The sequence below is a fragment of the Sceloporus undulatus genome, chromosome 4 (assembly GCF_019175285.1).
Source record: "Sceloporus undulatus isolate JIND9_A2432 ecotype Alabama chromosome 4, SceUnd_v1.1, whole genome shotgun sequence".
NCBI lineage: Eukaryota > Metazoa > Chordata > Lepidosauria > Squamata > Phrynosomatidae > Sceloporus > Sceloporus undulatus.
The window spans coordinates 71,359,588-71,379,057 of NC_056525.1; the positions used below are offsets into that span (position 1 = coordinate 71,359,588).

Here is a 19,470-nt window from a genome sequence, read left to right on the forward strand (position 1 = left end):
AGCTGGTCAGGTTATGGAAACTTCCCTTCTCAACATCTCTGCCCAGCCCGTTTAGGGCCAGGATTCAAAGGACAGGCCAGCCCATAGCCATGGGAAAGAGTTTTCTCTACAACACCTCTGCCCAGCCTGAAACAGGGCAAAGGTCAGAGAGTCAAGCCGGCCAGAAGACACAGGATAAGGGTGAGTAACAGGGGCCCTCTCTCTCCAGCCACCAATGAACCTTTGCCAGATCTAATGCCCTCACTCAGGGCATGCATTGCCCGGAGGCCTCTGCTATTGCCATTACAGGCACTATACTGTACCTAGCATAAGGTTTGGAACCCTGCCACAAAGGGCAGACTCTCAAGCTCTTGACCTGGTTGATGAGAGGGTTTGGGACAAGGTCCCAACTCTGACCTCCATTGCATTCCTGCCATCTATGTCCAGGACTGCAAAGAGCTCTTGGCCCACTTTGTCCATGGCCCAACCTTCCACCAAGAAGCTTGACAATCTATTGTATCACACCCTTGGAAGAGATTTGGCTGTTTAAACATCCTCGCCCAAATTCGGCAATTGTGGAAGCCTCCCTAGTCCTCTCAGCCCCAAAGATAATTCTGACCTCCAATGACAAGGAGGGTCATAAAGTTGACACCATGGCATGGAAATCCTACGCCTCCACAGTTCTGGACTTCAGAATCCAGAACTATTCAGTGTGTATGGCTGCCTACCAACAGCAGCTTTGGGAGAAAGCTCTTCCCTTGTATGAAGACCTCCCTGAGGACAAGAGATGAACAGCCATGGCCATCCATGCAGAAGCTCATGCACTGACCTCGCACCATATCTTGGCGGCCTGACACTCGGCTGACTGTGCTTCCTGACAACTCTCGGGCGCCCTGGCCTTCCGATGCCACGCCTAGCTAAGTTCTTCGGATCTAATGTCTCAAGCCAAACAGGCCATTGAAGAACTCCCCTTCGATACTACGAGACTGTTTCATAAAGAGACTGATGAGAAGCTAGACTTCAAGAACAAAATGAACACAGCCCATAAATACAGTATGTCTTCTTCCTCGACTTCTCGCCCTCCTTTCTCTCAACGCCGGTTGGGATGGCAAAGACCCCTCTACCTCCCCCCAACTACAGTAGATCCAACCAGTCTTTGGACTACCAACAACAGCGCTTCCCTCCCCAACAACAAGGGAAATGCTAACAAAAACAAATACAAGCAACCCTTCCATAAGAAGGATGCAGAAGAAGGCAAATGCCTCTTCTGAAGCTCCCCTCCACACTTCGTTCTGTCAACTCCTTTTGGGGATCACCTGGCCCACTTCCACCACTCTTGGGCATCCATAACATCCAACTCCTGGGTGCTTTCCATCGTCTATAGGAATTATGCCTTGGAGCTGCAATCCTCTCCCCCAGGGGTAACATTCTCACCACTCAGACGCCCTTCTCGACAAAGTGTTCTCTTTGCTTCAAAAAGGGGCCATCGAGCCCATCCCTCTGTCCTGGACCCAACATTACCTCTTCTCTCGATACTTCATTGTTTTCGAAAGCCACAGGCGGCCTCCATCCCATCCTGGACTTGCGTTTTCTCAACACTTTCATTGTCTATAAATGTTTCCTTATGGTAACCTTGGCCTCCATCTTGCATCTCCTGCAGGAGTCAGACTGGCTCAACACCTTGGATCTTCGGGATGCTTATTTCTACATCAGCATCCAAGAGGACCACCAGGACCTTCGCGCCTTCTCCGTCGGCCTCAACTGTTTTTGGTACAGAGTACTGTCTTTTGGACTTTCCACTGCACTGAGAGTTTTCACAAAGTGCATGGCGGCCGTAGCTGGATATCTCCACCAACAAAACATAATCATCTTTCCTTACCTCAACAACTGGTTCTTTGTGGCCCCGTCCAGGCAGATGCTCCTCTCCCATCTTGAGTTGGCACTCTCTCTCCTTCACCTTGGGACTCATGATCAACAGAGAAAAGGCCACCAGTGGGTGCGCTTCACACAAGCCACCTTAGACTCCACAACCTGCAGAGCATACCTTCCTCACGACAGGTTCCTCACCCTCAGGTCTGCAATTCATCACTGCCTTGCCTTCTGGCGCATCACTGCACAAACAGCTCAGGTCACCCTCGGCCATATGGCATCCACGACATATGTCATGCCGTGGACCCATCTCCACATGCGTCCCTTCCAGTCATGGCTCCTCTCAGTCTTCAACCCTGCCTTTAACCATCCATGGAAGTGGATCACCATTCCGAGGCCAGTCGCCCACTGTCTTCGCTGGTGGCTCAACCCATGCAATGTCTTGGTGGGCATCCTGTTTGTATCGCCATAGCCTCAGCCATCACTGACCACCGATGCCTCAAACATGGGCTGGGGAGCCCATTTCAACGACCTGTCGGTCCAGGGGAGATGGTCTCCCAAAGAATGCCAACGCCACATCAACGCGCTTGAGATGCTAGCAGTACAGAAACCAGGTTGTCCTCCTCCTCACGGACAACACAACTGTGATGTATTACGTCAACAAACCAGGCGATACCAGGTCAGCCACCCTTCTCGGCCTCACCCTTCAAATTTGAAACTAGTGCATCCAAAAACACATCATCTTGCAAGCCATACATCTCCCTGGAGAGGAGAACAAGCTTGCAGACAAGCTGAGCAGGGCTCCAGACTCTTGTCATGAGTGGCAACTGAACCCTCAGGTTGTCCTCCGCCTCTTTTCTCTGTGGGGGACCCCCAATGTTGACCTTTTCGCCTCTCATCTCAACACTCACTGCGTCCACTTCTGCTCCAGGATCCCTTCACCTCGGTCCCAAGGGGATGCCTTTCTCTTCCAGTGGTCTGGCAAAAAGTTCTATGCCTTCCTCCCATTTTCTCTAATCACCAGCGTGATAGCAAAGTTGCACACTGACAGATTGAATGCGATCCTGAGCACCCCTTGGTGGCCGAGGCACCTGTGGCTCGCCCCCCTGCTCCATCTCTCCAACAACCAATTCTGGCCTCTGCCGCTCCGTCCCGACCTCCTGACCCTTCATAACGGTCACGTTCGCCATCCCGATGTGGACACTCTGTCTAGTGGCATGGAAGATTCGGCCCTGACCCGACTGTTGGTCCCGGTCTGAGAGATCATCCTTGCTTCCCAAAAGCCCTCCACTCAGCACTCCTACTCCCTTAAATGGGCTAAATTGTTGACTTTCCTGTCCTCAATGGGACTCACCTCTTTGGAGGTCAGTGTCTCCATTGTCCTGGACTTCCTCCATCACCTCTCAGCATCTGGACTCTCCATTTCGTCATTAAAATGCTACCTTGTGGCCATTTGTGCTTGCTACCAATTCTCCAGCTGGCCATCCTTCTTCACTGATCCACTCATGAAGAAATTTTTCAGAGGCCTTGCCAACCTAAAACCACCTGCAGTGATCCCTATCCCTGCTTGGAATCTCCAGCTCATCTTAGCAACACTCACTACCTCACCTTTTGAACCTCTAGCTTCCTGTGACCTCAGGCTCCTGACCTGGAAGACAGCCTCCTTGGTAGCCATCATCTCAGCACGCCGAACCAATGAACTCTGTGCCCTCCGTATGGACTCTCTGTACTTGAACTTTTAATGACAAGGTTGTCCTCCGTCCGGACGTTTCCTTTTTGCCAAAGGTTGTGTCCACCTTTCATCTCAGTCAAAACATCGTTCTCCCAACACTAGCCCTGAACCTGACCACCAACACCGAGTGCTCCACTTCTTTGATGTCAGGTGGGCGCTAGCCTTCTACCTTGACAGGACTGCATTCTCTCATCATTCTCCCAGACTTTTCATCGCTATTCCAAGCCCAATGTTTGTCCGAATGGGTGACTACCACAATCTTCCTCTCCTATGAGATTTTTGGGAAGACTCCACCTGCTCGAATTTGAGCCCACTCCACCAGGGCGGTAGCTTTATCTTCAGCCTTCCTCTCTGGAATTCTCTTGGAGGACATTTGCAAGGCTGTGGTACGGTCACAATCTCTGACCTTTATCAAGCACTACAGACTTGATACCAGACACCGATGTGAAGCAGCTTTTGGTAGAGCTGTTCTCTTTTCCGGAATGCACTAAGGTTCCTTGGCACCTGTCAAATAACTGCCAATCACACTGTTTTTCTGGTTTAATTATTTATTTATTGCCAGGACACTCCCTCCTCCACAGAGGACTAAGCTTGCCAGTCTAACCCATTTGTGTGCTTCACAGAGACCACAAAGAAGGAGGACAGGTTGCTTACCTGTAACTGTAGTTCCTTGAGTGATCATCTGCTAATCCACACAAATCCTGCTCATCCTCCCCTGTCTCGTGTCCTTCTCTCTTTCTTGTCTGCACCTACGGCGGACTGTTTGGAACTGAGAAAGAGCGGGAAGATATCCTGCCTATATAGAGGGTGGGCGGAGCTACTGCTAAAAAGTCTTCCCTAGCGATTCTAGTAGGATCCAGAAATGCTGTGCAGGTGCAGAATAACCCATTTGTGTGGATTCGCAGATGACCACTCAAAGAACTACAGTTACAGGTAAGCAACCTGTCCTTTTTGGCTGCCACAGAGCGTCCCACAAAAAAGCAGAAAATGGCTTCATGCCCTCACCAGAGGAAGCATGGCCTCTTCCACCCACTCCTAAACAGAGGCTGGAGAGCCATCTGTCTGGTATGCTTTGACTGAGAGTTCCTGCATGGCATAATGGGGTTTGATTGCATGTCCCTTGGGTTATCTTCCAACTCTAGGATTCTGTGATTTTCTGAGAGAACACATAAAAGGGGTGGGGGGGTGGACACTTCTAAGAAGGATGGGGAGAGAGTTCATTACACCCCCAATTGTGTTAGGCTGCCTCATACTGTGGAACTCTTGAGGATAACAATTGGGGCCCTTGGCCTCTCCTTTCCATCAGAGATTATCCTTTCTCAGGATCCAGACATACCTCAGATAAATGGAGAGCCATGTCCCACAGCAGCCCCCTCTGCCTCTCCCAGCTACCTATGCAAGTGGGAAGGGAGTTGAGGAGCAAGCCAGCTTCTATAATGCAGCCAGGTTACTATAAAACCTGCCTGAGATTGAAAGGGCTAAGCTTCTAAACCCCAGCTTGAAGTTGGGGCTGTTTCAAACATAAAACAAAATGTCCTGTGAATATCAAGGCTACAGTACAGGACATATACAGCTATCTACCCATGATTACGAATGGTCTTCAGTCACTGCTTACCCAGGAGCAGTTTCCTCACTGCCTGGAAGAAACTTCTGCCCAGACAGCCTCCCTTGATAGGGCAAATAAATGAGGGGATAGCCCCCACAGTAACAGGGCTGGGGCTCAGATTTACAAGAGATACTGGTTAACTTTTTCTGGTGTTCATTCTATTACTGTTAGCCCATGACATTTGATTCTCCACTATATTTCTTACTCCTCAGGGTTTTGCTGTTTCTGCTCATCCCCCCTCTCTTTTTTTACCAGGACAGAGATGCCTGGAAACTAATTCAGCAGGGGAGGGGGCTAGCCATAAAAGCCACATGGTGGCTTTTCTTCCCTCCTCATGGGCCTCCATTCCTGCCTGCATTAGGGCCAGAGCCTTTTTTCCTTAGCTGGGACAGCCTAAGACACAACCTTCCTTGTGCAACCTGGTGTCAGCCTTAGCACTTCTCAATAAGACCATAACCTTTAAGAATACAGATTTGTTTAAAGTCTAATAAACAAGGGGACTCAAACAAGGAGAAAGATACTTCTCTCCTCTGGTCACTCAGTGGATCTTTAATGCTTACACACATTTGAGGATCTTTGAGAAAATATCTCAAATGAGATGATAGATATATATTGGATTAATGTGACCAGCCAAGCTTCACTTTGTGGACAAAAGACTGTTAAAGGCAATAAACAAACAAAATACAGTTTCTACTATAACAGGTTCTCACTAATACAGGGGGTTAATAAAAATTCTTAATTGGAAACAAACAGACAGCCTCTTCTCCATCCCAGGAGAAAACTCCTTCCCCCACTCCATGAGTATTTTAAAACAATAAGATCAGGTTTTTCTGCTAAGGGGTTGCTTCAAATCCCATACAGACATCCAGTAGAACCCTGAGGGGATCTGCCAGAAAGAAGAACACAGTTACCTCTAACCTAGTTTAAATAGTTACATTTTAAATAAGAATGCCTGCTGATGGGCTTGCCATTGAACTGGCCCCTGGCTTGGTAGACCTATTGTGACGAGGTCTATCATGCATATGATGAATTGGACTCAAGACCATGAAGGTTCATGCTGCCAGTCTCTTTCGTTTAGTTGGTCTCAAGGTGCTACAAGATTCCTTTGCATACTATTGTTATAAGGTTAGCCACTGTCTGGGTGGATGTCTTATCCCTGACTAGGTTTTCATGGCAAGGTCTGGTCCAAACAACATGATTGTCCTCTGCCTTTTTCTGAAGCTGGAAAAATGGGCTTCCTAATGCCTTGTTTTCTGCTAGCACACATGCTCGGATCTAATATACTGTACCATACAGCTCCATATAGAGAGTTACAGCCAGCCATCTGTATACCCACAGCTTGTGCTTGTGTGTGTATTCCAAAAATCCAAACTGTGATTTTACTATTTTATATAAGGGATATGTGATATGTCCATTTCCAGTAGATAAGAGCCCCACATCCTGGCCCATCCTCAGGGGTGCTGGCATAGGGATGGTTCATATCCACATAGTGCTTCCCTATGGGGAGCAAGCTCACTGGCTGTCTCTGTCACCGTCCAATTCTGTATAGTTTGATATTCAAATAAATTGTTATGTTTTTTTCTGGAGCATTTGGCTATTATAGCCACTGTCCGTCTAGGGTTAGTGCCACCCACGTGGGGTCACCAGAAGGTCTCTCTTTTTACTTCCTGCCTCTCTGGAGTGAGTGGGAGGAGCATAACCCAAACTACTGGAAATGGACATATCACAGGTAAGAGCCAATGTCCCTTTTGAGATCTGATCTTAACCAACAGGGAAGACTTAGTTAATGTGGTGCAAGTGGTGGGATCCTTAGGTGGGAGTGACCATATTCTCCTAGAGTTTATTATACAATGGAAAGGAGAAGCCAGGCATAATCAGACACACATTCTAGACTTTAGGAGAGCCGATTTCAATAAACTTAGAGGAACACTGGAGGTGATCCCATGGTCAGGAATATTAAAAGAGAAGGGAGTTTAGGACAGATGGGAATTTCTCAAAAGGTAGATACAGAAGGCACAGTTTCAAACAATTCCAATGAGGAAGAAAAATGGGAGGTGTCTCAAAAAGCCAGGATGGACGACTAAGGAACTTTCAACTGAGTTAAGTTTTAAACGGAATATGTATAAGAAATGGAAAAATTGGGAAATCACCAAAGAGGAATTCAAAGAAATAGCTAGCACGTGCAGGAGTAAAGTCAGAACTCAGAATGAACTCAGGCTTGCTAGAGAGGTTAAGAACAATAAAAAGGACTTTTTTGGATATGTCCGCAGCAAAAGGAAGAAGAAGGAAATGGTAATGCCACCATGTGGAGAAGATGGCGAAATGTTAATATGGACAGAGAAAAGGCAGAATTATTCAACACCTTCTTTGCTTCAGACTTCTCAGAAAAGGCAAAGGGTGCTAAACCTGAGGAAAATGGAACAGAGGACAGAATAGGGGAAATTCAGCACAGAATAAGTAAAGAGATACTAGAGGAATACCTTGATAACCTAAATGAATATAAATCTCCAGGACCTGATGGACTACATCCAAGAGTATTAAAAGAGCTGACTAATGTAATATCGAAGCCATTGGCAATAATCTTTGAGAACTCCTGGAGAACAGAAGTCCCAGCAGACTGGAGGAGGGCAAATGTTGTCCCTATCTTCAAAAAGGGGAAAAAAGAGGATCCCAACAATTATCATCCAGTTAGTCTGACATCAATGCCAGGAAAGATTCTAGAGCAGATCACTGAACATTGAGTTTGTGATCATCTAGAATGCAATTCCATAATCACAAAAAGTCAACATGGGTTTCAGAGAAACAAGCCATACCAGACAAATCTTATCTCTTTTTTTGATAAAATTACCGGCTTGGTAGATGAAAGGAATGCTGTGGATATAGCATATTTTGATTTCAGTAAGGCCTTTGACAAGGTTCCCCGTGACATTCTTGCAAACAAGCTTGTAAAATGTGGGCTAGACAATGTAATTTGTAATTGGTTGACTGGCCGAACCCAAATGGTGCTCAACAGTGGTTCTGTTTCATCCTGGAGAGAAGTGACCATTGGGGTCCCACAGGGTTCTGTCCTGGACCCAATGCTATTCAATATCTTTATCAATTACTTGGATGACAGAATTGGGGGCATACTTATCAAATTTGCAGACAACACTAAATTAGGAGGCGTATATAACACCCCAGAGGACAGGATGAAAATTCAAAGTGACCTTAGCAGATTAGAAATCTGGGCCAAAGCTAACAAAATGAAATTCAACAGGGAGAAAAGTAAGATACTGCACTTAGGGCAGAAAACTAAATGCACAGATATAGGATGGGAGATACCTGGCTGAATGAGACTACATGTGAAAGGGATCTAGGAGTCCAAGTAGACCACAAGTTGAACATGAGTCAACAGTGTGATGTGGCAGCTAAAAAGGCCAATGCAATTTTAGGCTACATCAATAAAAGCATAGTGTCTAGATCAAGGGAAGTAATACTGCCAGTCTATTCTGCTTTGGTCAGACCCCACCTGAAATATTGTGTCCAGTTCTGGGCACCACAATTCAAAAAGGACATTGAGAAACAAGAGCGTGTCAAAGGATGGCGACTAAAATGGTGAAGGGTCTGGGTCTGGAAACCATGCCCTATGAGGGAAGACTCAAGGAGTTGGGGATGTTTAACCTGAAGAAGAGAAGGCTAAGAGGTGATATAATAGCCCTGTTTAAATATTTGAAGGGATGTCATATTGAGGAGGGAGCTAGCTTGTTTTCTGCTGCTCTAGAAACTAGGACCCGGAGCAATGGATGTAAGCTCCAGGAACAGAGATTCCACCTCAACATTAGGAGGAACTTCCTGAAAGTAAGGGCTTTTCAACAGTGGGACACTCTTCCTTGGAGTGTAGTGGAGTCCCCTTCCTTGGAGGTTTTTAAGCAGAGGTTGGATGGCCATCTGTCAGGGATGCTTTGATTGAGAGTTACTGCAGGGCAGGGGGTGGGACTGGATGGCCCTTGTGGTCTCTTCCAACTCTGATTCTATGATTCTCTTTCCAGGTGCTATCATTGCAGCATAGCAGCTCAGACTCCTGCCACTCACAGTTTGCAGCCTATTGGAAGCCCATCCTGTCTATGGATGCCAACTTCTGGCAGAGATGGCTACACATGCATCGCATTGTTATCCTCTTGGAACATGACATGTACGTGCTGGCTGAGTTGCTATGAGTTTCCTGGTTGTGAAAACATTTGCAGATAGAGTATGGTTGTGAAAACATGAGCACCACAGATCCATATCTTAGCTAGCAATTAAAGCTATAGGAATAGCATTTATATTTCTATACCTCTTAATAACTGAATTAAGCAGTCTAAGTGATTTACAATGTGTAAGCCAATTGCCCCAACAATCTGGGTACTCATTTTACCAATCTATGAAAGGCCGAATCAACTTTGGAGCCCCTCAGGGTCGAACTCACAATGTTGCGGCTGCAGTACTGGCATTTAACCACAGTGCCACCAGGGCTCCTTGCCTTAGAGCTTGTAACCTTGTTTATTCTGACTAGTAACATTTCAGTGACTAAAAAAGGGCTTATACAGTACAGTGGTGCCTCGGGTTACGAAATTAATTCGTTCCGCGGCTAATTTCGTAACCCGAAAAACCTTCGTAAGCCGAATTGCCATAGGCGCTAATGGGGAAAAAAGCCGCGGCTCTGCCGCGGCTCCATTTAAAACAGCGCCGGAGTTTTTTCATAACCCGAAAAAACTTTCGTAACCCGAAACAATAAATCCCTATGGGATTTATTCGTATCCCGAAAAATTCGTAACCTGGGTATTTCGTATCCCGAGGTACCACTGTATATGGTTTTTGCCTGGGATGGGAGATGGCAGAGTTCTATGAATAATGGGTAATAACTGCTTGATATGTTTCACAGGCCAGTCCCAAAGCATTTGCACACACCAGGCAACAATGGCCGGTATAGTACAATTCAGTGCCGCATCTCACACTCAGCACTGACCTCTTTGCTGCGTGACTGGAGTAGTTTTGTGCTGGTGGAAGGCTATTCCTATGTCAAGCTCATGCGCAGGTGAGAGATTTAAACAGAGTATAAATCTGTTATTTTATTTCTTACCCACCTCTCCCTAAGGCTCAAGGTCATGTACAACACACGAAACCTTCTGGATAGGCCTCCCTGAAAAGATAGATCTTTAATACTGTTTTAAATTCAGATAGTATATTCAGCTGTCAGATCTCTCCCAGCAGGTCAGTCCACAGTGTAGGGGTGACTGATGCTGTCCTCTGGGTGACAGTTTCTAGTCTAGACATGGCTGATTAAAATAAATGGATCCTGAATGTATGGGACAGATTATATGGGAGAAGGCAATCGTATAGGTAATCTGGACCCAAACCATGTAGGGCTTTAAAGGTAACGACCAACACTTTGTACTTTGCCCAGGAGTTAACTGGCAACCAGTGGAGTGATTTTAACTGGTGTGATAGGCTTATTCCTAGACGCACCAATAACCAATCTGGCTGCTGTGTTTGAACTAATTGAAGTTTCCAAATTTGATACAAAGATAAGCCAGTGTAAAGCAATTGCAAAAGTCCAGCCTTGAGGTTAGTGGCACATGCACAACCACCTTTAGGTCTTCCAATTCTAGGAAGGTGAGCAGCAGGTATATCAGCCAAAGGTGATAATAAGCTGTCCTGACTGTCACATCTATCTGGACTGGTATTTGGGTAGACATAACCAGGAGCACTTCAAAGCTGTGAACACTCTTTCAAGGTGAGTGTAACCCCATCCAGAACTGGTTGACATTTCTCCAACCCCAGATTAGGACCCTTAATGATAAGCAACTCTGTCTTGTCTTGATTCTGTTTCAGTTTGTTCGGTGTTGTTTTTCAGCCTGTTAACTTCCTCTAGGCATTCATTCAGAGGAGACACGCTATAATAATAATAATAATAACAACAACAACAACAATAATAATTTTTATACCGCTTTTCCAGAAGATCAAAGCGGTGTATACAAAATTTAAAACCAGTTACAAACACATCATAAAATAGATAAAACCAATAACACAATATACAATATACAAATCTAAAACAATCATTCGAAAGGGTGAGGCAGAAGGTTGATGGTGAATTTTTTAGAACCGAGTGCCCAAACTCAAAGGCATTCCTGCACTGGGTGTTACAGTACCTGGTGCTGGGGTCCGGGACTTCTGGGGGGCAGGACCAGAAACAGCTGAAGGCCTGGGAAGGCAGGAGGAAGAAGGCAGGCATTGAGGATAGAATGGTGTTTTGTGGTGTACCATATAACAACAACTTTTAAGGAGCAGCTCAACCATCTGGAACCTGCCTGAGAGGTTAGACCGGAACCACTGCAACACAGTGCCTCTGATTCCCAGTTCTCCCAGGCATTCCAGAAAGATACTGTGGTTGATGGTATCCAATGCCACTGAGAGATCTAAAATCACCAACAGAGACACACTCCCCCTGTCAGTACTAAGCTGGAGATCATCTACTAAAGTGGCTATATCATTTTCAACTCTGTATCCTGCTCTGAAGCTGGTTTGAAATGGGTCAGGGAAGTATGTGCCATCCAAAACTGCCTGGAGTTGGAAAGCAACTACCCTTGTAAGAGCTTACAGTATGGTAGTATTTTGGTCCCACCCTTTCACATTTGACCTCATTGATACTCATATATACAGGAATTCAGTTTCTATATATGCAGTTGGCTATATAAGTTATCATTGAGCTGTCATTGTATGAACACGTAACCTTGCATTTCTCTTTCTTGAGAAGTGTGTGTGGCAGGCAGAGGTCCCGCTCCCAGAACAGTGATTTTGTGAGAACTTACCTTGAGTCTCAGTACCACTGTAAAGTCATTCTACCTGCTCTCTGATGTCCTTTTATTTTGCAGCTCTGAGGATCAGCCTCCTTTTTCATTTTATGTGGTGCGAATAATTTCCAAAGCTCCCTGTATGGTTCTCCGGCTGGGATTCCCCATTGGGACACTTGCAAAAATCAGGAACAAAGTAAGTATTAGGTTTCTTTCCTTGGGTCATAATGAGAAGTCAGTAAAACCAATGATAGGGTAATGTATACAGAAAGAATTGCTTTAGTTGGTGTCTGTTACTAGGAATAAACCTTCAGCACTGCAGAGCCAGAAATCTTGCACATGTACTTTTGTGTATGAAATCCAGTTAGGGCCAATAGACTAACAGCATCTGTTTCAAATATAACTCTAGAGCTGGTAAATAAATTAGCTAGCGGACCCACCCTTTCTCTCCTATTCAATAGAAAATTGGCATTTGAAAACATATAAAACAGTATTTTAAAGATTGCCGAAGTGATGGTATTTCTTGTTAGGGAAGCTGAAATGAGTGAGGATATGTTTTTTTCTACAGCAGAATTGCACATACACAGGGATTTCAAAAAAAGTTCTCTTGTGATGCTGACTATTGGATTTCAGCAGTATATTCTTAACTGTCTTTGAGGCATTTACTAATATTTTTGGCAAGAGCAGGCTGGTCTGCTTGAGAGATTCTGGGGCTGAGTGCGAGCTGCATTATGGCTTCTACAGAGAGCAGGAACTTAACTCAATTTTATCTTGCTCAGCAGCAACAGCTGTTTATGTACATCCCCACCTCCTATCTATCTTGACTTCCAACAGATAGTTGAAGAATTAAGGGAACGTATCCTGCAGCTACGCTTTCCACATAGGGTACAAAGCAAAGAGGCAACTCCCAAAGTGAAGAGGAAGATCATTGGCAGCAGCTCCCCATCAAAATCTCCTCCTGTGGCTGGAGCCCAGCCAACCCTCTCAGACAGGCCTTGCCTGATAGTGCTTCAAAAGCCTCTGGATAAGCTTCTCATCAGGTACTAGGGATGGGATGGTCCTGTATTCATGACTGTATGCAGAACATTCATTGAACTAGTCTGGGTTCAGATCAATCAGGCCATGGCATATAGGATAGAGAGTGTGTGAGCTGCACACATGGAGACCTGAACTTAAAAACTCAGGCTTCTGGAATATAATATGATATAATATAATAAATGTCTCCCTACCTAGGGCTGTGTGTGTTGCAAGTAAGCATAGAAAGTCACCCTTACTTTGCTATTTTGGAAATCCTTCCTTTCACTTTAAAAAAAATGTCTAGAATAGGTAACTGGTGCCTTCTCAATGCTTCAATTTAAAATACCCATGGGATCCTCTTCCATGGGAGGCTAGATTGCCCCCCTCCATGTTTTCTTTTTGCCGGCTGGTAAAGAAATTTTTGTTTGAGCAGACTTTTAATACATAATAATCGTTGAGGGGGTGGGTTATATGGTGTAAAGTTTTAAACTGTGTGTTATCTGAGCTGCCTAGGGTCCCTTTCCAGGAGAAAGGTGGCATATAAATGAAACAAATAAAACACATAAATAAATAACTTCCATAGGTCCTAGCCAATGTGACCAGAGATGAAGAATTATTAGAGTTGTAACGAAAGCATCTGGAGAGGAATAAGCTGCTTCTCCCCAGTCTAGAAGATAGATAATTTTTCCTGTGCTAATAGGATAGGATGGTATGTGGGGTAGAATTCCCCCTGAAAATGTACAGTTGTACAAGCCCTTCTGAATGTGATTCACCCTGTAGCCTTAAGGAATCCAACCGTATAGCTGTCTGATTGTTAAACTGACACTTCGCTCACTATTTTCTCTCTTCCTCTATCCATGCTATAGATATGAAAAGCTGCCCTCTGACTACCGTGTTCCATGCATTCTTCCCTTGGAGAATCCCCCAATGTCAGGCCCTCTTACTGTAGTGGCCAACCGCACAGCTTCCTCCACTCTAGCCTCCTTGTCTCGCTACTTCTATCACAAGCGCTGGATCTGGTGTGTGCAGTCAGGACTGGTACCTGCAGTGCCCATCACAGCTGTAGCACAACTCCTGTCTACTCTCACAGAGTAAGTACCCACCTTGTCCTGAGTGGTGAGTTTGAGCCTACAGAGATGGTAGCTGTAGAGATGGATAGCTGTCATGCTAGAGTAATTTCTTCCAGTATCTGAGGACCAGTAGCCCTTGGCGGTACAGTCCGCCCTTCTCTTACACAGGGGGATCCGTTCCGGACACACACCCCCGCGTAAGAGAACGCGGATGCCAAGCCCCATTCAAATGAATGGGGCTTGTGCCCATGGCGGCGGCACATGCTGTGGGAGCGCACCCCACTCATGTGAATGGGACGCGCCCTGCGCACTCCCACACGGCTCTGACCATATGCTCAGTCACATATAGCGCGCCTGCGTATAACGCGGGCGCACTGTATAGAATAAATAGATATAAGAAGGCGGAATTTGAGCTCCCAGTGATGAAAGAGAGCATTGCATCGAGTATATTTTGCAAACATGGAAGTAAGCGGAGGATATACAGGCCTGGTAACCTCGTATAATTCTCTTCTGGGGTACACAGGGTTCGTCTGTCTGAGGGCTTCCATTTTGCTTCCAGTGGTGATGGGATTATCAACATGGTGCTTGAGTTGCCCATTAAGGTAAACCCTGCTTGCTTTGCCTTTTTGATTTCACAGTCCTGCTCTCTCTGATGCAGTATTATCACACTCTCAAGCAGAGTTTTAACTCTGTTGTCATCATATAGAAAAATGTATGCCAGACCTAGCATTCATTGAGTTAATGTCCCAGCAGGTCAAAATATATTCCCTTGTACCTTTCCTTCTGGTGGTGGCCATGTTTATGTGCCATCAAATTGGCTTCACCTTAACAGCAACCTTTTAAATGAGAACCCTTCAGAAGACTGCTATTCACAGCCTTGCTGTGGCTTCTTTGAGCCCTTCCCAAGTGCTAAAGCTCCTGCTAATGATCATTGGTGTAGTTTGCACTATTTCTCTGGTGGAAATAGCACTCCTTCCATCATCCCTGTCGAGGGACACAGAAGATTAACAAGTCTCCTGTCCAAGTAAATGGAGAGTAAGGGTAGTAAACACTTATTATAAGATGATTACTTGGTAACCATAGTTCCAGTTGTTTTTCTGTCATAAAAACACATTTGACTTTTGCAACTGAGGAATTGCTACATGTGGCTTTGGCGAGGTGCCTCAAGCACCGCTTAGCTGTTCATTCCTTGCATCTGAATCGCAGTGCAGTGTCTCAGAAGAGAGATATTGGAGGAGCCAGACAAACTCATATAATTTGCTTTTTCCCCAGAGTGATTTCTCAGGAGTAAATGGCAGTGAGACGCATAGCTGTATTGTCCAATATGTGCTGTTCCCTCCACATTCCACTTCTACTAAAGACAGGTGAGGAGACAGATTCCTCCCATTATAGGCAGCTCCAGAAACAGACTCCTTGGAGCTGAGAGAGTTGTTGTAAGAACTTGGGGCTTTGGGAAACCTTGGACTGGCAAGGCTGCTACTGGTTGGAAGGACATAGATGTCCTTTCTGTGCAGAAATGTTGGAAATTAAGTGTTTTTGGAGCTGAAAGATCCAGTTAGAGTGGGTGCTAAATTTATGAACATCTTAATTAATGAAAGCATAAGTACAACACAAATGTTACTGGGTGGGCAATAAGCCCAAAGAATATTTATTTATTGAAAACATACTTGATATTATTCTCTTGACATCTGGCCTAAGAGTGTAAAGGCATCCTTTTGTCTCTAGCCAAGGTGTGGGAGAATCCACTAAGTGGAGGTGCTAGGATCCTTTTCATAAACCATCCATGGATGCAGTTATCTCAACAGTTGTTTCAGAGCTAATTCAATGTCCCTGCTTTACTCCTTAATATTTGGTGATTTTATCTCCCCTTTGGCTGCCTCAGGAGGAACTTCCTGTCTGTATGTGCTCCTTCACTGGACATGGTTTAAGCTAGTGGTTCTCAGCCTGTGGGTGGAACCCCCATGGGAGGGTGCAAGAGTTGCTCAAGGGTAGAGCAAGTCTTGGAGGCCCTGATCACCCTCCTCCTCCTCCACTTTCCAATTTTTTTTTCTCCTGGAAGGGAAGAAAAAGTCAAGGAACCTGAGGGAGAAGAAGAAAGCTATTTCCTTATAAAGTGCATAAATATGAATCTACATGAATGTGTGAATGAAAATATGTACACTAAACAAAGAAAGTACTTTTATTCATACAGTATGTCAAGAAGGGTTAAAAGTCTGGGAACCAATAATTTAAGCATATACCTTATATCACATAACTGGTCTGGCTAGGAAGACACGTGATGGGAAATTCTGGGTCATTCTAGTTGCAGGGCCATTAATGTTTTGGGGAGAAAAATATGCCAAGATTGAGGACTTTTAAGAGGCATAGAATCTACACATGCTCAGGTCACACTCATTGTTTTGGTTGCCTTGAAGTTTTTCCACAGATGATGACAATGATACAGAGGTGGAGGCCATTGAAGTGGACATGGAGTTGAATGTTGTCACAGAGTGCTGGGTAGAACCACAGAGTGGCTGTGTGGATGGTGCACTGGACATCTGGAAACATTTTGATGGCTTACCTTATCGGAAAATCCCTAAAGCGGTATGTTCCTGTGGCAGGGAGCTGGGGAGGCAATGTTTAAGGCCAGTTCTATGACAGGGCAGTGACTGGCAGCTGGTGTTTTTGGTTACTTGCTTGGGAGCAGACTGGGATGGAGTTGTCTATATGTATCTTGCAAGTTGTTAGGAAGTCTTTGATCTTCATCTATATAGTGAATGTTAGTATTGCTGTAACAATTAAATGCTGGAACTATTTTAGTTGAATCATAATGTGAAGGAGCAATTTAGATTAGAGTTTTCTAACTGCAGGGTTTTGTGGACTCCAAGAAATTGACAGTATGTGTTTTTATGGCTTGTATTTGCATGGCTGGTCCCTGTTTATTTGTGCAGTTATGTGCTATCTTGAGTAGAGTATCTGTAGCACTAAACCTTTTGAGCCCTTGTAGCCTAGTCACCTGGCCCTGTGTTTGACTTCCATATTCCAGCTGTATCCTCGAGATTTGATGTGCATCCATACTATGCTTGCTTTTGAGTATATCAGCCAGCTGTGCCAGAACAAGGACTGGGTCTTCCCTGCATGTGATCCACGGCTCACTGCTACTGAAGGTGATCATTCCATCATATGCTTTTGGGGCATGTTTGGTGGAGTCATTCTGATGGGCTTGCTGAAGATTAGTCCTGGTTTTTGTTGCAGGTCGTAATGCTGGAAGTGGCACCCAAGTGCATGAAATTCCTTTTCATTTTGACCTCATGAAGTTACTGCCCAGATGTCAGCAGATTGAGATGTTTTTCCTGATGCTGACAGGAGGCAAGTAATTTGAGAAGGGGGGCTTGTTTGTTTTGCAATTTATCTATCTATTTATTTATTTAACACTAACAGTCTAATTTGCAATCAAAATTGAGATAATATGCATTCAGAGAATACATTCAGAAAGTAAAAACAGAAAATAAAGAGACAAAGAGAGGGGGAGAAAAATAAAGGAGAAGAGAAATAATAACAACAACATAGTAGGGCTCTCCCCACCCCCCATCCTAACTAATGAAAATAAACAAAAAAGAAACATTATTTGACCATGACAGATCCAACTAAATCATTTTGGTAGAATTACTAATAACCATAACCACAAATTATTATATGGTTAGATTTCTTACTGCTCAAGAAGTCCATAAATGATTTCTCTTCAGATCGTATAAATCTTTCGCCTTTTACTAACTCGGTAACCTTAATAATCTGTTCTTCTTCTTCTTCATGGTCTCTGTGAATCCACACAAATGGGTTATCCTGCACCTGCACAGAACATATTAGAAACTTTCTAGAGCTATTAGAAGTGTTTTGGTGGTAGCCTCACCAACTCTCCAGTTGCGTTATTGGCACCTAAATGCTCAGTTCCTTTTTCCACTGCAGTAGCAGCATCTCAGGAGCGCTTCAGAGTTTCATTTTTCTGACAGTCTTTAAATCTTAAATAACCTGACAGGATCAGTCTGCATTTTGGTGGTAATTTCTTCATTTCTTCTTCGTTTGTACTTTAAGAGGAGCACTGAGATGTCTGAGGAAATAACAGATTTAAACAGCCATTCATCTCGTTGTTGCACTTGGCAAAGGCCGACTGTATTCAATTTTCTTCATTCTTTGTTCATATTTTAAGAGGAGCACTGCAGTGTTTGAGGAAATAATGGATTTAAATGGCTGCTTGCCTTGCTGTCATGCTAGGCAAGATCCCATCGTATTACTTAGGTGAAGTTAACAGGTCTACCATGTGAGCTCAGCCTATCTGAAGCTTTGGGGCAATTGGGAGATAACTTACTTTGGATACATCGTCAGCTTTTTGTTCCCTGCTCTACCTCGTTCCTCTTCAATCTCGAGCCTGTGGACTTGTCGAGCCGATTAGCCCTAAGGCAGTTTCATGTAGCCCCTGCTCCCTCCTCAGCTAAGAAGCATCTTGTGATAGCCTCAGTGACATTTCCATTGGCGCCAGCTAAGAAGCATCTGGTGATAGCCATGGTGACATGATCATTGGCCGCAAACCATCCCGATACTCCTCCGGGAGAAAAATATTAAGGGCCGAACTTAATATCATTTCTTCATGATACAAGGAAGAAGTTGTATGCAGCCTTTCCGTGTCTGGGGTCCATTATTGGTACTGCCTTGTGCTCCTCTGCTCCCTCTGTATTGAGAGCCAGTACAGGCTCATGCCTGGTTGACTTTGAAGCCGTAGTTATCCCCTGTGTACCAAGGGTCACTACTGGCTAGCGCTTGGTTGAATTTGACACCATGATTGATCTCTCAGTATTGAGGATCAATACATTTAACTTCCCCTTAATAGTTTATTAAACAACAATAATAGTTGTTTAATAAACTATTATTCTTCATGATTGCAACTTCCAAATATTTAATCCTCCTTTTTCCCACTTTAAAATTTGAAAGAACAATTAATCCATTTTCCTCTTATGAAGTCATATATTTAGTCAGCAATTTTGTTTTATCATTGTTGACTTTAAACCCAGAGCATATCCCAAAGGCTTTAATTCTCCCTTCCCCCAAAGCCTTTATTGAATCCAATGGGTTTTGTGTCATTATCATAAGATCATCTGCATAAACCTTCAGCTTATATTGGGGGTTTTTTACCCTCACTCCACAAATTCTGTTATCTTGTCTGTCTAATATCTCTCAGTAAGGTCTCAAATACCAAAATAAACAGTAAAAGTGAGATGACACAACCCTCTCAAGTCCATTTTTGTATTTTATTCAGTCTTATTGTGCCACCATTTACTAAAACCTGGGTCTTTAGAGTTGAATAGATTGTCTTCATTATATCTTTAGATTTTACCTTTTTTTTAAAAAAAAAAG

The 19,470-nt window shown here is 44.4% G+C and overlaps 1 protein-coding gene across 11 annotated transcripts in view; it reads left to right on the forward strand.

Moving 5' to 3' along the window:
• The window catches only part of SZT2 (SZT2 subunit of KICSTOR complex), a 109,409-nt gene that overhangs the window by 29,265 nt on the left and 60,674 nt on the right, over positions 1 to 19,470 (forward strand). For all 11 annotated transcript variants that reach the window (XR_006103497.1, XR_006103498.1, XR_006103499.1 and 8 more), the window contains 10 exons: positions 9,215 to 9,357; positions 10,087 to 10,239; positions 12,077 to 12,191; positions 12,830 to 13,035; positions 13,879 to 14,103; positions 14,606 to 14,684; positions 15,355 to 15,446; positions 16,497 to 16,665; positions 17,108 to 17,228; positions 17,317 to 17,430. Coding sequence is in view for 8 of the 11 variants with exons in the window: in XM_042463011.1 (XP_042318945.1) it covers positions 9,215 to 9,357; positions 10,087 to 10,239; positions 12,077 to 12,191; positions 12,830 to 13,035; positions 13,879 to 14,103; positions 14,606 to 14,684; positions 15,355 to 15,446; positions 16,497 to 16,665; positions 17,108 to 17,228; positions 17,317 to 17,430 (1,417 nt within the window). In the remaining 3 variants the exon portion in view is untranslated. The remainder of the gene's footprint in view (positions 1 to 9,214; positions 9,358 to 10,086; positions 10,240 to 12,076; positions 12,192 to 12,829; positions 13,036 to 13,878; positions 14,104 to 14,605; positions 14,685 to 15,354; positions 15,447 to 16,496; positions 16,666 to 17,107; positions 17,229 to 17,316; positions 17,431 to 19,470) is intronic.